Source organism: Fusarium vanettenii (genome assembly GCF_000151355.1).
Source record: "Fusarium vanettenii 77-13-4 chromosome 1 genomic scaffold NECHAsca_1_chr1_3_0, whole genome shotgun sequence".
NCBI lineage: Eukaryota > Fungi > Ascomycota > Sordariomycetes > Hypocreales > Nectriaceae > Fusarium > Fusarium vanettenii.
This window is the reverse complement of record NW_003315881.1, coordinates 624,135-637,893: the sequence shown is the minus strand read 5'-3', so window position 1 is coordinate 637,893 and position 13,759 is coordinate 624,135. Positions and strand designations below refer to the sequence as shown.

The window sequence follows — 13,759 nt, the reverse complement described above, 5'->3', positions numbered from 1 at the left end:
AATCATGATATAGCCCAAAGCCAACCAACGCCTCGCTTCTCATGCTGAAAGCATTCCCAGACCCAACAAAGCGTATATCTCCTAGGAATAGCCATTCTGTAAACCCCAGTTCACCGCCGCAGGTTTCATAATCAGGCCTGCTTCTCGTATGGCGGCACCTCGATAGCCAACTGCCCATCTGCGCCATACCAGCCCGCCCCTGTCGTCTTAAGCTGCCTCCCACTAGCCAAGTATAGGAGAAGATATGTATATTTCGCAACGTGCCCCCAGCAATACAGGCGAATCCAGTCGTGACTTTTGTCTCGACGGCACCATGTACCCCAGCCTGCTAGGCCACTACGTAGGTAATTGCCCAGGAACCCCCACGTCTCGAAACGGATCTCAGCACTCCAGTCTGTGCAGTCAAGAAGCCAGTAGCCCCGTTCGAAGGGGTCTACAGCCCGTTTGGGGTCTGGACGATATCGAGACGACAAATCTCGGGCTAGTTTGGCGAGCTTCGCCGAGATCAGATCGGAAGGGTCCACATCATCTACCCCAACTGGGGGAGAGGGCGGCCGTATCTCGAGGCTGTTGCTGAGTTGTTCCACCTGCGACCCCCTGACTAACAGTGTTGGAACTGTGTCGCTCGAGCTTCGGACTAGATCACCATGCTGCGGGTGGTCCACCCTGGGTCGTTTGGCCGGCGGAGGTTCTGAGCCAGCACGGGGTGATGCAATTGGTGACCGAGAACTGACTATGCTGCTTGATATGTGGGTGATATCAGGGCCCAAATCCCCAAGAAGTGCATTCTCAGTGTTGTCTGAAGCCCCTGGCGCCTCAACGACCTTTGGCACTTGCGGTGTCCTTGGAATGATGGTATTGCGCTTTAGATATCCAGGCTGCTCAAGTGGTAACGATTCATCTTGCAAAGGGATCGGCAAGGAGGACGGTATGTCAATCTTGTCTGAGTCTAACAGGAGAGGCAGTCTTTTCCGAGTAGTCGGAGATGGAGGCGTCGGCGAAGCCTGTGACGACCCAGTCCGGCCGATATAACGCTGTAGCACACGGGAAGGCGAAACGCTCAGCAGCCCGGCATCTGGCATGGGGTACGAGTCACTAATCTGGCTGGGCGGTGCGTACCAGGACTTGACAGAACCACCTCCAGTCTCCTGAGACGACATGGGGACCCCTTTCTCAGCTGGCACCGTGTACCGCATGCAAGGTGACGAGCGATTATCCAAAGCACCTTCAAAGCTCAAATCCTGGGACCCAATCTCAAAGGATTGCCCAAACGATGCGGTAGCCATGTCCTGGCTGGGCGACGGCACTACGGGAGCCTGGAGCTGCTCCTGCTGTGTAACGCGCGCTTGCGCATTCACCCATGACTCCGTCGACGGGAGTGCCGTGCGCGTTTGAGGCTGAAAGGCGAGATATGCCCGTGCGAGCTGGCGGTAGACGACATCATCGGCTGCGCGGCTGGGTGCGGTGATGTGAACGAGGATCTCGGTGTCTTCCGCGCTGCTGCTGCTGGCCATGATTTGAGTGCTGTAGGCAGAAAAGCATGGCGATGGATGCGGGAGCCTGAAAGAAGAAGAAGAACAAAGAAGCGTGGTTCAGGTGGGTTGCCAGTTATATGTTGTTATCCACGTCGTTCCAAGACAGAGCAACCAGAAGCACGAGCCAGTCGCCAGTCATGGGCATGTAAGAATACAAGAGCAACAGGCAACAAAAGATCCAAGTCTGAAGAGACTAGAGAAGAGCCTGAGGTCTACAATCCCTAGGCAAACATATGGAATGTGGTTGATGAATAGTGGAGGAGTGAGGTCTCGTGACGCACGAGATTCACGGTCTGAAGTAGACGCCGCTGAAGATTCAAGCCATGTACCTCTCGACCAAAGCACCTGGCACCTTCCATCTCCAGCGGACTGACGGGTGCCAGGCCCGCTATAGGTCAAGCCACACAACAGCCTAATGGTCAGTGTCATTAGCCTAAGGTCACTCAATCAGCCACACAAGGACCCCTGCTCAACCACCAAAAAAAAGGTACGTATCCACCATCGACGACAGATTAGTACTACCCCAGGATCCATCCATCAAGTGCTCGCTCTCCTCCGAGACACTTGGCTCGATTCCTCGTCCCTCTCCAATTCCCCTCCAACGACCTTCCTCCGCTTAAACTCAGCCATGTCGGAATCCACAGAGTCCAAGTCCAGAGGCCCCCTCGGCCGAGTTGTTGTCATCGGCGGCAACGGCTTCCTTGGACACCACATCGTCAACCAAGCCATCGAGTCGTGGACCACCACCGCCGTCTTCGGCGTCGACCTGCGGTGCGAGCGCAACCGCAACCCCTCCGCCGAGTACCGCGAGTGCGACATCACCGACCCCGAGCGCCTGCTGTCTCTGATTGAGGAGCTCAAGCCCGACGTCGTCATCCACACGGCGTCCCCCGTCGCCAACAACCCCAAGATCGGCAACGACATCTTCAAAAAGGTCAATGTCGACGGAACACAATCTGTGGTTGATGCCTGCGAAAAGGCAGGTGTCAAGGCTCTTGTCTATACCAGCTCTGCCAGTGTCATCAGCGACAATGTCAATGATCTGCTCAACGCAGATGAGCGGTGGCCATTGATCCGTGGAGATCAGCAGACCGAGTACTACTCCGAAACAAAGGTCCGTCGTCGCGCCCTGCCTCGCTGGGAACTCAACTAACATGATATCCGCTATAGGCTGCTGCCGAAGAGCTCGTACTCCAGGCGAATCGCAAGGATGACTCCAAGCTCCTCACTTGCGCCATCCGCCCCGCCGGCATCTTTGGTGAGGGTGACGTCCAGACCCTCGCCGGCATCCTCAACGTCTACAAGCGCGGCAAGCACAACGTCCAGGTCGGCAACAACGAGAACCTCTTTGACTTCACCTATGTTGGCAACGTTGCCCACTCCCATCTCCTCGCCGCCCAGCTCCTTCTCGCCACTGCCGCCTCCCCCACTGTCCCCCTCGACCACGAGCGCGTCGATGGTGAGGCCTTCTTCATCACAAACGACGAGCCCGTCTACTTCTGGGACTTTGCCCGCGCCATCTGGCACGCTGCCGGCCATGACAAGGGAAAGGAGGGTACTTGGACCCTGCCGCGCGAGTTGGGCATCGGTCTCGGCTTCGTCAGCGAGGTGTTTGGCAGCATTCTGGGCAAGACCCCGACTCTCACCCGCAAGGCCATCATTATGAGCTCCATGACCCGCTACTACAACATCACCAAGGCCAAGCGTGTCCTACGCTACAAGCCCCTGTGGACGTTGCAGGAGGGCATCAACCGTGGTGTGGAGTGGTTCGCTGAGCAGGACAGACAGCAGGCTGCTGCTGCCAAGGCATGATTTATGATCAGGGCCAAGCTTAGAACGAACAAATGAGTAAGAGGAGGGCTCTAATGAAAAGGGATCGAGGGAGAAAAAAAATCCATATCCAGCCATGAATGTACATACCTGGCTCTTATATCCACACAGGCCGAGGTTTAATATAACAAAGACGCTTCAATTTTTGACGCACACACCATTTCACAAATGATACAGTAATAAGCGCAAAGGAACCAGCTGGTACTCGATTGTCAAGTCGTGAATACCCAATCGGAACAGATTCTATTGTTCCTATCTCTCTGCCATCCATCCATCCATTCATGCCATGTTCCATCCGTGACCAAAAACCCCTTCTGATCCCGGAATGAAGCCAACATGTTGCATCCTCACATCTGACCCATCATCCACGCACCCGCGAGAGGAATGTTCTGTGCATCCTCATCGCTCTGCTTCCGTGTCTCTCCAGGGAATCAACCCGTTCACATGGTTACTCCATCCAACGCAGGTATAGAAGAAAGAAGACAAGAAAAAAAAAGATGACAACACCCCCTTTTGACCCTTTTTTGGTTTCATGAAAAAGGCATCAACCTCCGGGCCCCCCAAAAAAGAATAAGAACTTAGTCGAGAATCGAAAAGGGTAAAAAAAGAACCAAGCTCTTGCATGCCACCTTGGTGATAGGGGGAGCAAAGGAACGGCATAGAGCAGTGGGTGGGAAGTGAACAAGACACGGAGATAAACATCCATCGTCTTGTGGGGAGATAAAAGTCGAGAAACTACCAGGTCCATCGTGTCGTGCGGGAACAGGGTTAAGTAAGGGGTTGTTGGCGATCTGCTTTTTTTCCTTTTTCAAGGGGGTGATTGATAATAACAGGCGGAGGGGGAAGCGAAGAGGAACGCCGTCGACCATGCAAATGACTCTACTCCCAAATCATGCCTCCTGAACTGAGTAGCGAAACGAAATGAAGCTTAGGATTGGGCATTGCCTGGCCCAGAAGGTGAAGGATATCGTTGGAAAGTATCATGAGTTGCCCGACACACCAAGCCCGCTGCCTTGCCGGGCGAGACCCGAGTTGCGCCATTCCCGTCGCCTGCTGTGCTCGGCGCTATCGAGCTGGCTGTCCGACTGGTTGAACTGGTTGGCAGCGTACGGTGAAGGGTTGGCTAGATCATTCCGACCCCTCCAGCGTGTCGGAGGCGTGCCTGGACCGTTGTTGGCATGGGGCATAGGAGGGTCTTGCATGGGGCGGACGCTGGCTTCGCCCTGCCACAGGGCAGGGTCCGTCTCTACTCGCCGGGCTGGTGGTCGTGTAGAGTTGTCTTGACGGTTGTAGACCTCGTTGACCTCAGTGATCGAGATCTGCCCCCGTCGATCTTGGAACCGCTTGAGAATCTCCTTGGTTGTGATCTCTCCGCTGTTGCTGAAGATGTAGGGGTCGTTGAGGAGGCCAAGGATCTCGTCGGGAACCTATATCCATGTTAGAAAACGCTCCACTGGGCTGAACAACCTAGGCATCTTACCTGGCACATCTCCTCGATATGCGTAATCATCATTTCTACAGCATCAATAACATAAATGGCCTCGCTATCCAGGGCGGGTGCTCTGGATGGGTTCGTAAGGATGTTGGGTGCAATAACAGTCGCAAGGTTTCTGATGTCCATCTTGGAACCAACCTCCTCGTCCAGCTGGTGGAAGGACCCTGCCCACTTAAGGAAGCTGAAGAGAATCTCGAGACTGTCTCGGTGACTCTTGGGGAGAAGGCAGCATGTGAGGTGTAGACACTGCTTCCTCTTCTCTGCGTCTGAGATCTTGGCTGCACTGATCCATAGCCTGTACAGTTTGTGTGTCATCAGGGGGTCCGGCAGATCTCGCAGGTAACGCTTGAGAAGAGCTGCGAGCTGGATGACGGGCTGTTCCATAAAGTTTACCACATCGCATCCTTCGGTGTTGATCTTCTCTACCAGACCTTGCTGTTTCTTGATGTTGCCGTTCTTTCGGAACACACCCTCGACTGAGAGATCCATCTTGCGCATCGAAGATACAATGTCGTCGATAACAGCTGGGATGCGAAGTGTGCCGGGTCCGACGCCGTCTGTAGACTCTGCACCGTCCCTCTCGATGATGATTTCGAGTGGTACACCAAACACACCCTTCTTCTTGACACTCTTGTTCTTGTCGTTCTTGAATGCCTTTCCAAGATTCTTCCAGAAGGTCGCTTGCTTACGCGACTCGATGAAGCTCAGAAGCTCATCCAGTGTGAACTCTTGCTCAATCATGGGTTGCATGGTGAGAACGGCGAGATGGCGGACGTTGAAGTATTCGAGGCCAGAAAGCTCCGAGAAGAACTTGCGGCCGATTCGCTCGGGGAAGCCATCACCACGGAATTCTCGCTCACGATCGGCCGACTGTGATCGCTGATGGCCTGAGCCGCCTGGTGCGTCAAGAGAGCGATCAGAGAAGGGCTGTGGAGTCCTTTGCTGCTGTTCTCGGGACTGCTCAACAGCTACTATCCTCGGAATGTCATCGAGGGTGATGCCGTCGTTCTGCCCAAACATGAGATCGGTAGAACCTTGGGGGCCATGGCCTTGCCCACCGTCTCCAGCTGAGCCAGGGCGTGGTGCCCGACCGTCGGGATCCATTACGCGAGAGGTTCGGGCTTGTCGCACACTAGATGACAAGTGACGATCTAATCGCGTACTTCGGAGTCTGCGTACATCATTCAGAGTGTTCTCATAAGACGACTCACGATGACTGTCCTTGTTATCACCTGGACCCCGTGACCGAGAATCAGCACGCGGCCTTGCATCGTTGTCATGGCCACCAGCTGCGCCATAACCGTTACTGTTGGGGTCTTCGCCGGAGCGCGGAAGGGTTCCATTGGCTCTTAGAATATCCAGCAGGCGAGCCAGAGCAACCCGGAGAAGGAATACGTATTGCTGCAGCTTGGAAATATGCTCAAACTTCATTGCGGATTCGGCGTTGGGGCCAACACAGTTTGTGCAGTAAATCTTGCGGTCGAAGGCGTTGAAACGGGCTTCCTGCAAGGCACGGCCGAGCTCACGCCCACACCTTGTACACTTGACGCAGGTCAGATGCCACCTCATGTCGGCGTTCTTGGCACACTCGTCCTCGACAGATCTATGGCAGAGGGTGCAGTGGTCCGAGTCGTGCGATGATAGTCGCGAACCGTCCGCGTTCACTTGCAGCTGGCCATTGTCGTTCTTGACGGCGTCTAGGTCGCTCAGGTCGTCGAGGAACTGGTAGAGACCGGTGGAGGCGCTGGCTTCACGCTCGAGGCGCAGCGCCCCTTGAAGGCAAATTCGGATGAGGAGTTTGAGGTAGTGGGCGAGACCAGTGACGAGGGACAGCAGTTCCTGTGTGACACCCAGCTTGTGGCCACCACTGTCTTGCGTCTTTGACAGCAAGGAGAAGAAGGACACAATCTTCTTACATAAAAGCTTGGCTTCTCGGCCGTAAGACATACCTGACCAAAGTTAGACTGGCGCACATCATCTCGGGCACATGCAGGGTCTTGTCTTTACCTTTCTCATTCAGGCCCACCATTGTCGCGTCGAGTCGGTCCGCCGATTGGAACAAGATCTCGACGTGCCATATGAAGCGCTTCGCGACCAAAACTCCATCAACATAGGCACCGTTGCTAACGTGGAGGAGCATGTCGGATATACAAGCGGCCGATGATTCCTCAAAAGTCGAGAGTACACTCCATATTCGGAAGACCTTCTCCTCCATGCGCTCCTCCTCCTCGCGGATGAGGTCTCTGCCCGCACGATCATCTGAACTCTTGAGAGCGGGCGGTGAATCTGTGGGCTGCGCCAGGCGCACATTCCAAAACTTGTGAATCATGTAGCACTCGGGGTGCCAATGCTGGTTTTGGCCGTTCCTAAAGATCTCGACAAACTGCTTCAGGATGGCTGTCTGGCAGCCATTGCAACGCTGCGCAAACTGTGTCGAATAGTGATAATGGCAGTAAACATTCCCATCGTGCTCGTAGTAACTATCCTGGGCGCCGAATATCGTCGAACATAATGAGCAGGTAAAATGGTCGACATGGTACTTTCGGTCTAGGGCGGTGATGTATGAGCCACGCAGGGCGCCCCCGCACTGGTAACAGAGGAGGCCCAACCGGCGGAAGTAGTCCGTCTCGCATAGGGGATACTGTCCCTGGCCGTTCTCGTCGTCGGCCGGGAAGAACTTGGATGCTACTATCTCACCGCAGTCCTGTCCCTTGGTTAGTATCGACACAGAACAATACGGGGTGTCTTGGGCGCCGCACCTGACACTTGAAACAGTCGAGATGAAAGGTTCCTTCGAGGGCTCGAACAAACTGGCCCGTTAAGGGCTCACCGCACGCCTGGCAGGTCCTCGTCTGACCGCTGGCAGATCTTCCTCCTCGCCCTCGCGACCTGTTCCGCTCAACACTTTTGCGGGGCGGCTGATCCTCAGCCCATCCGGGGGGAGGAGGATTAGGAGTGCCCGGTGCAGAGGCGGGCGGCCTAGGGCGATAGCTGCTGTCAGGCGTCCTCGTCCGGTGTTGCCCACCGTTCTGCCAGCTTGAATCGGGGTGCGGAGGCACGTCGGAGCCGGTATGGTCGCGGGATTGGTCGCCATGACCAGGTTCGCCCAGCATCGCGTCGTCGTAACCCGACGCCATGATGAGAAGCAATCAGGAACGTCGTCGAGATGCTCAGGCCCCCCTCCAAACTCCAAACTAATCAGTTACGAATGGGTCCTCGGCGCCGAGTGTCCAACAGAAGTCGACGGGCGTTCGCAGCGGTCGGCATCAGCGCCAGCAGTGGTGGGCGGCGGCAGCGGCAGCAGCGACGACGAAGGTATCGATGCCAATTGGCGAAGGCAGGCGTATGATGTGGTACGCAGCAGAAGATAGTCTCGGTCGAGGGAGAGGTGAGAGCGAGTATGGGCTGGTGTTCGCGTGACGGCCCAACGATAAGCCACCCAGTTCGGACTGGGGTGATGGAGGAGGTGGCGGGAGGAGCAAGTCGGTGGCAGTGAAGTGAAGCGGCACAAGACAGCAGGGACCCGGTAGCATGCGAGGCTGGAGCATGTAAACAGCGAGGCTGAAACGAAGAAAAACAGAGACAATGGAAGAAGATGCAGTACGAGACGCGGCGCAGCGCGTCTGCGGCGGCGTGGATGAAGGAGCGTGGGAGTAAAGTCGAAGCCTGTCGTGGGAGAGTAAGGTATGGAGTAGCAGGAGGCGCCTGGTGGTAGGGGAGCTGAAGTCGTGGAAACGATGGGGGGGAGAACGTGGTGGTGGTGGAGGAGCCCAGGTGGAGGAGACTCCCGCTTAGAGGGTACCTTCACCAACAATAGGGGATTGGCACCAAGGACGGGCTACCTAGGGGCCAAGGCAGGTACCTCGAGGTGCTTGGGTACCTACCTAACGGCGGGGGGTTACCTAGCGGTTCTGCGCCGCCAGATCAGGGAGCCAGGTAAGAGATGGCCCCAGGGGAGTCGAGGTAGAGGTACTTTCCTGGGCGATCGGATAGCAGCAGGAGTCCCACCTGGTAGCCCAGGCAGTATAGATTATTTTACAATGAAGCCGGGCAATAAGGCGGATAGATAGCTAGGTTGGTACCAAGAGATGAGAGACGAGGCATACATAAAACCTGATAGCGCAATTTTTTTTCTGGCTCCTGCAAGAGCTGACTTGATGAGAGGAGGCCCATCTAATGCAATGCGAATGGATGAAGGTTAGGTTGCTGCTGCTGACGGGCCGGACCCTGTGCGTGTTTAGGCGTTAGGGGCGTTGGATACTGCAATTTCCAGGCCGGCCACGGGGAGCCACGTCGAGGTAGCGATACTAAAATAAAAATAAACGGTGGAGGTTTCGAAAGTCGCTTCCTTCAGGTGCAGGTCGCCGTCAGCACTGCCTGCCAGGGCGGGTATTATTAGTAGGCAATCACAATAAAGAATACATTTGGATTGGATTGGACCGATCAGATGGGATGGCAGCCCGCCATTTTGCCTTCGAGTCTGCCCTTTCTCTCTCTTGCTCAGGCTGAGCAGGGCTCCAGATGTCTAGGACTGCCGTCAGCATATCGTGGCATCCAATGTCACTGAGATGGAGCCCCCAGAGTCATCTTCTCAGCCCGCCTATTCCCCTTCGAGACCCGACCCGACAGGACCCAGGCAAGGCATTGCTGCAGCAGTGGGAATGTCTCCATCGCATGGATGGGTCTTGAGGCGTTTGAGCCTGAAGTCTGAAGTCTGCCTGAGCCTCTGGACCACAGACGACTGCATCAACCATCCATGGTATGGTCAAAGCTAGGGGCGCACTACCACTGCTATGCTCGCTCCCAAGAGTTACCCATGACAGACCCTGGGCAGAGCCCCCCGGCTTACCTGACACTCGCAGGTTTCTCACCATTCATCATGGGTCGATGAGGTCAGTTCCAGTCCCCAGATTTCCCTCGGACCTGTCAGACATGGAACACGTCCAATGGATCGGCCGCCTTCAAACGAGGTCCGCTTTGGCTCCTTGAGAGAGAGAAAAAAAAAAAGACCCAGAGCCCCCTGGTAGCGCACATAACCTTGCCCTTTCTTGAAATTGCAATGAAGATCTCATCACGTGTGCAGAAGCCTAGGGGGGGTTTTAAGTTGCAAGAGGGTCAAGGCATGTGTCTACTAAAAAGACGGTGCATGAGATGGATGAGAGCAGTCAAAATAAAACATGTCACGGGCCATTGAGTGTACACTGACGAGCAGCGAATATTTATGTCGACGGGTGGCTTTTGTGCTATCTTACCTGTCGCAATTTATGTTGCATCGCTGACTTGGTCTACTTGGAACCTTTTCTTGACTCTTGTCCCCTGCAATCTCTCGTCCATGGATTGGGCCACGGACGGATATGAACAGATGCTAATGATGGATGATTGCACGTCTTTATTACACAAGAATAATAACATTCCGGCTCATCAACCAAATCAGTCAAACTCCCGGAATGTGGTGGCTTCTGGGCTCTGGGATATAGTCACGGCCCTTGCTTGGATCTCGCCAGCAGCAGCATGAATTACAATTACAATGCTATAACGCAGCAACAAGCCTATAGCACAAAAATGTTCTCTCTCACCATCCACCCCCCATCATTCGACGTCATTTTAGAAGACGCGCCAGTAAAGCCAAGAGAAACAAATCATGCACACACGCGCAAACGGGAAATCAAGGTCCCCACACTCTTCCCGTCCCCGTCGTACTGGAGGGGAGGCCCTGCCCTGCCCTGTCCTGCTGCTGATGGATGGTTTGTCCAAAAAATCCAACCCCTGAGAATGCCGAGCTCGTCCATTTCGTCTCGTGTACCCGTCTTATAAGCATCGTCGATGCTCGATCCCGACCAATAACATCCTTTTGGTAACATCTCGGGTGTATCCGATGTCGCTGCGGGAGGAGCTGACCAGATCTTGAAACTCACTCACGTGCGAGATGCTCCCGCGGCTCTGTTTCAACTTTCAACCATGCACCAGCTCCTTCAGCCGCTTCTCAATCTTTTGCCGACCATCAAGAGTCTGCCAAACTTCGTGGGGCGCTCCGTCGACAATGTCCCAGTGCTTCAACTTGTTCGTCAGCTTGGTCAGGTCTCGCTGCTTCTTCTCCCACGTGTGACTTCGCTTGACATGCACTCCAGAACTGATCACCACCAGCGGCGTGTCCTTGTCCTGGATCTGGCGGCTGGTCTGGGCATCCCGTCGTGTGAATGAACCCGCCACGAGACTCTCCTGCAGCTTTGCAAAGATCAGCTTGCCTCCCTGCTGGGCTGATCGCCCATATACTCGGTCTCGGCTCGTTCGTCCTCGGAAAATGGCACCTGACAGTCGGTCGAGACCAAGCGGCGAGAGGACACCCTGAAGCCAGAGCAAGAATCCCCAGCCGGGCGATCCCACTTCGCCGAGAAGGTCCTCGTGGAGCGGATCTATGAGAAGCAAACCCTTGACGTGGTCTCCGTTGCGCGACGAGAATACTCGGGAATAAATCGATCCAATACCCGCACTGGCCAGAACCCACGGGCCTCTCTCTCCTGCACCGATCAAAGCCTCGCTGAGGGTATCGATTATGAAACCTGCCGACGACGGCGAGGGCGCGCTGTCTGACCAGCCGTATCCAGGACGGTCGGTGAAGCAGTATCGTGAAATGGATCCGTTCTTGAGGGCGTTGTCGGCAAAGTCCCAGAACTCGTACTCGACAGGTCGCTCGCCGCCCTCAAACAGGACCGTAGGCAAGTCATTGCCCTTGGTGTCGGTCTTGTTCCCGTGGCAGTACACATGGATACGATACTTGTGATTGTCAACCCAGTACTGCTTTCCTGGAGGCACCACGCCCGCATCGAGTGCCCGAAGAATAATAGTGACAGTGATGAGGAAGACGGCCACCGACATGATGGCATAGGCAATGGTTGAGAGCATCACTCCGGACCATTCGAACAGAGTTCGTCGCGTCTCAGCTCGGCCAGTCAATCGCTCCTCCTCTTCTGCCTTGCCCCATTCCACCATGCGGTCTGTCAAAAGTGTCCAAAGGCTCGTGAGAAGAGCCCAGATGACGCTGACGACACCGACCCACCTCTCTTCGTATCGGATCTTTTGTACGGACAAGATCATAACCATGTCGAGGAACAAGATGGCCTGCGTTTCGGGTTAGATCTGTTCAATGGCGTGTAGAAACCCTGTGGCTCGTAAACTTACCGACATGAAGATGACCAGTATCCTGACAGATTTGGATGGCACCTCGAAGAAGAGGAGGGTGAAGATCAAGTTGGCAAGGGTCCAGGTGGTGTATCCAAAGGCAAACCATACGCTGCCTCGAGTCTGTATGCCAGGCGGCGTCGCAAAGGTAGACACGAGCAGCAAGACCCACCACACCAGAGTGATCAGGGTGAAGAGGATTGAGAGATATCGCAAGGCTCGGATGCTCCATAGGTTGTATGGGGTCACTGCTGGATCGTCGGGGGCAAGCAGGCCTCGGCCAGAGTCAACGCGGTTGGGGAGGAGTCGTGTGTGCTCATCTGGTGCTGAGTGCTCTCCGTCTTCGCGCTCGACGCCATTGGCACCATTGGCACCATTCGTGTGCCTGCCATCCTCGCCATCCTCGCTCGAATCTCTCTTAGCAAAGATAGGCATCGTGGGCGTAGATCAACCTGCGAATAGATGCTTCGCCTGCTCCAATCTGTGTAAGAACCAGTCGCTGCGGTGAATCGATTGATCTGTCTTGGTAGTTGTACAATTATATGCAAGCACCCAGGAAATCCCCATGGATCCCAGCTTCACCCTGTTCCTCCCCAGAGTCTATATACCAAGGCCACCATCAACGATGCCAAAAGTAGAATACGTCATTACCAGCCAACTCAGCTCACCGTGTCACCAATCAATGATGCTGGGGGCGCTCGGTGGGAACACTAGCGGGCGGACGCAAGCCTCCGGGTTCGGGAACTTGGGCTGAGCTAGAGCTCATGTGTGAATGGTTTCGTAACCCCATGAGCATCGGCGCAATCTTGACAGAGCCGCAGAAGGGCTGGATTGCGTGAGGTTGACGATGGAGGGCTTTCGATGACGTGCTGTGTGTGATCCAGATGCTCCTAGCCTGCTGTTAGCGTCGAGCTCCTGTACTGTCAGTACGGTACTTCTTCAGCAGTCCAAGGCTGAAACCGGCTTTCTAGATCACATAAAATAGCTTGCCTGCTTGATTACTTAGACAACAAATTGAAGAGTCGTACGACGAGAAGAAGAAAATATCTTTTTCTCATTCCACCATGAGGCTACAGTCGGTACAGTATTTGCCATTGATCTCCGTCCCATTCTTCAATTCGACATGACTCTCACACAATCATCACCCCGCCTACACAAGCTCCAATGACATGCATTCAGCATCATCACTCACATTCCACGCAAGCAGGAATCTCGCGACACCTTATTTCAACGGCTGCGCCCTTGGCTGTCTCCATTCTTGCTGCCTGCTTATGTAGTTGGTGTACAAATACCACCTTGAACTACAACCCACGTGATCGGACAGCACCATCGCCGCCATGGACCAATGAAGCCTGCCAATGAGTGATGCTGCACCAAAGAAAGCCAAAAAGGACAATGCAAGGAGCAAGATGCGAGTAAAAAAGGACATTTACTTGCAATCAAGCAAAAGAAAAGTCACTATGCGTCATCCGGAATTCGAATCCGAGCCTCAACTTATCTCAATGGAAGAGTTGAATCCTAACCCCTAGACCAATGACGCTTGTTGAATTCCAACTTCATCAGAAGGTTTATAGATGCAGAGGAGCTACGGAGAACAAGGGGATGTGACCGACAGAGGCCATAGAATAATTAAGATGAATGGTAGTGTAAACATCGTCCCTTGAACCCAGGTGTGACGAAATTGAAGTCCTATAGGCTGCGTATGTGGATGGGAGCCAAC

The 13,759-nt window shown here is 54.6% G+C and overlaps 4 protein-coding genes across 4 annotated transcripts; 1 reads left to right on the top strand and 3 right to left on the bottom strand.

Moving 5' to 3' along the window:
* Positions 1-933: 933 nt before the first annotated feature.
* Positions 934-1,514, bottom strand: NECHADRAFT_74568 (uncharacterized protein; the record flags this gene model as incomplete). Its single annotated transcript, XM_003053382.1, has 2 exons — positions 934-1,004; positions 1,046-1,514. The coding sequence occupies 2 exons, from the start codon at positions 1,512-1,514 to the stop codon at positions 934-936; spliced, it is 540 nt and encodes a 179-aa protein (XP_003053428.1).
* A 623-nt stretch (positions 1,515-2,137) lies between these two features.
* Positions 2,138-3,507, top strand: NECHADRAFT_98704 (uncharacterized protein). Its single transcript, XM_003054101.1, has 2 exons — positions 2,138-2,649; positions 2,706-3,507. The coding sequence occupies exons 1-2, from the start codon at positions 2,164-2,166 to the stop codon at positions 3,345-3,347; spliced, it is 1,128 nt and encodes a 375-aa protein (XP_003054147.1). The 5' UTR covers positions 2,138-2,163; the 3' UTR covers positions 3,348-3,507.
* Positions 3,508-4,345: 838 nt separating this feature from the next.
* NECHADRAFT_31749 (uncharacterized protein) lies at positions 4,346-7,997 on the bottom strand (the record flags this gene model as incomplete). Its single annotated transcript, XM_003053381.1, has 4 exons — positions 4,346-4,792; positions 4,846-6,809; positions 6,868-7,548; positions 7,766-7,997. 4 exons carry the CDS (start codon positions 7,995-7,997, stop codon positions 4,346-4,348), a joined length of 3,324 nt encoding a protein of 1,107 aa, XP_003053427.1.
* Positions 7,998-10,364: 2,367 nt separating this feature from the next.
* On the bottom strand, positions 10,365-12,474 carry NECHADRAFT_103079 (uncharacterized protein; the record flags this gene model as incomplete). The annotated part of the gene is made up of 3 exons (XM_003053380.1): positions 10,365-11,979; positions 12,040-12,365; positions 12,405-12,474. The coding sequence occupies 3 exons, from the start codon at positions 12,472-12,474 to the stop codon at positions 10,813-10,815; spliced, it is 1,563 nt and encodes a 520-aa protein (XP_003053426.1). The 3' UTR covers positions 10,365-10,812.
* Positions 12,475-13,759: the final 1,285 nt, after the last annotated feature.

What these genes read in the sequence shown, in the direction of transcription:
- NECHADRAFT_98704 (XM_003054101.1), top strand. Translation starts at nt 2,164, where the DNA reads ATGTCGGAATCCACAGAGTCCAAGTCCAGAGGCCCCCTCGGCCGAGTT. An exon ending in AGTACTACTCCGAAACAAAG is followed by an intron (nt 2,650 to 2,705) that starts GTCCGTCGTCGC and finishes TATCCGCTATAG; the next exon opens with GCTGCTGCCGAAGAGCTCGT.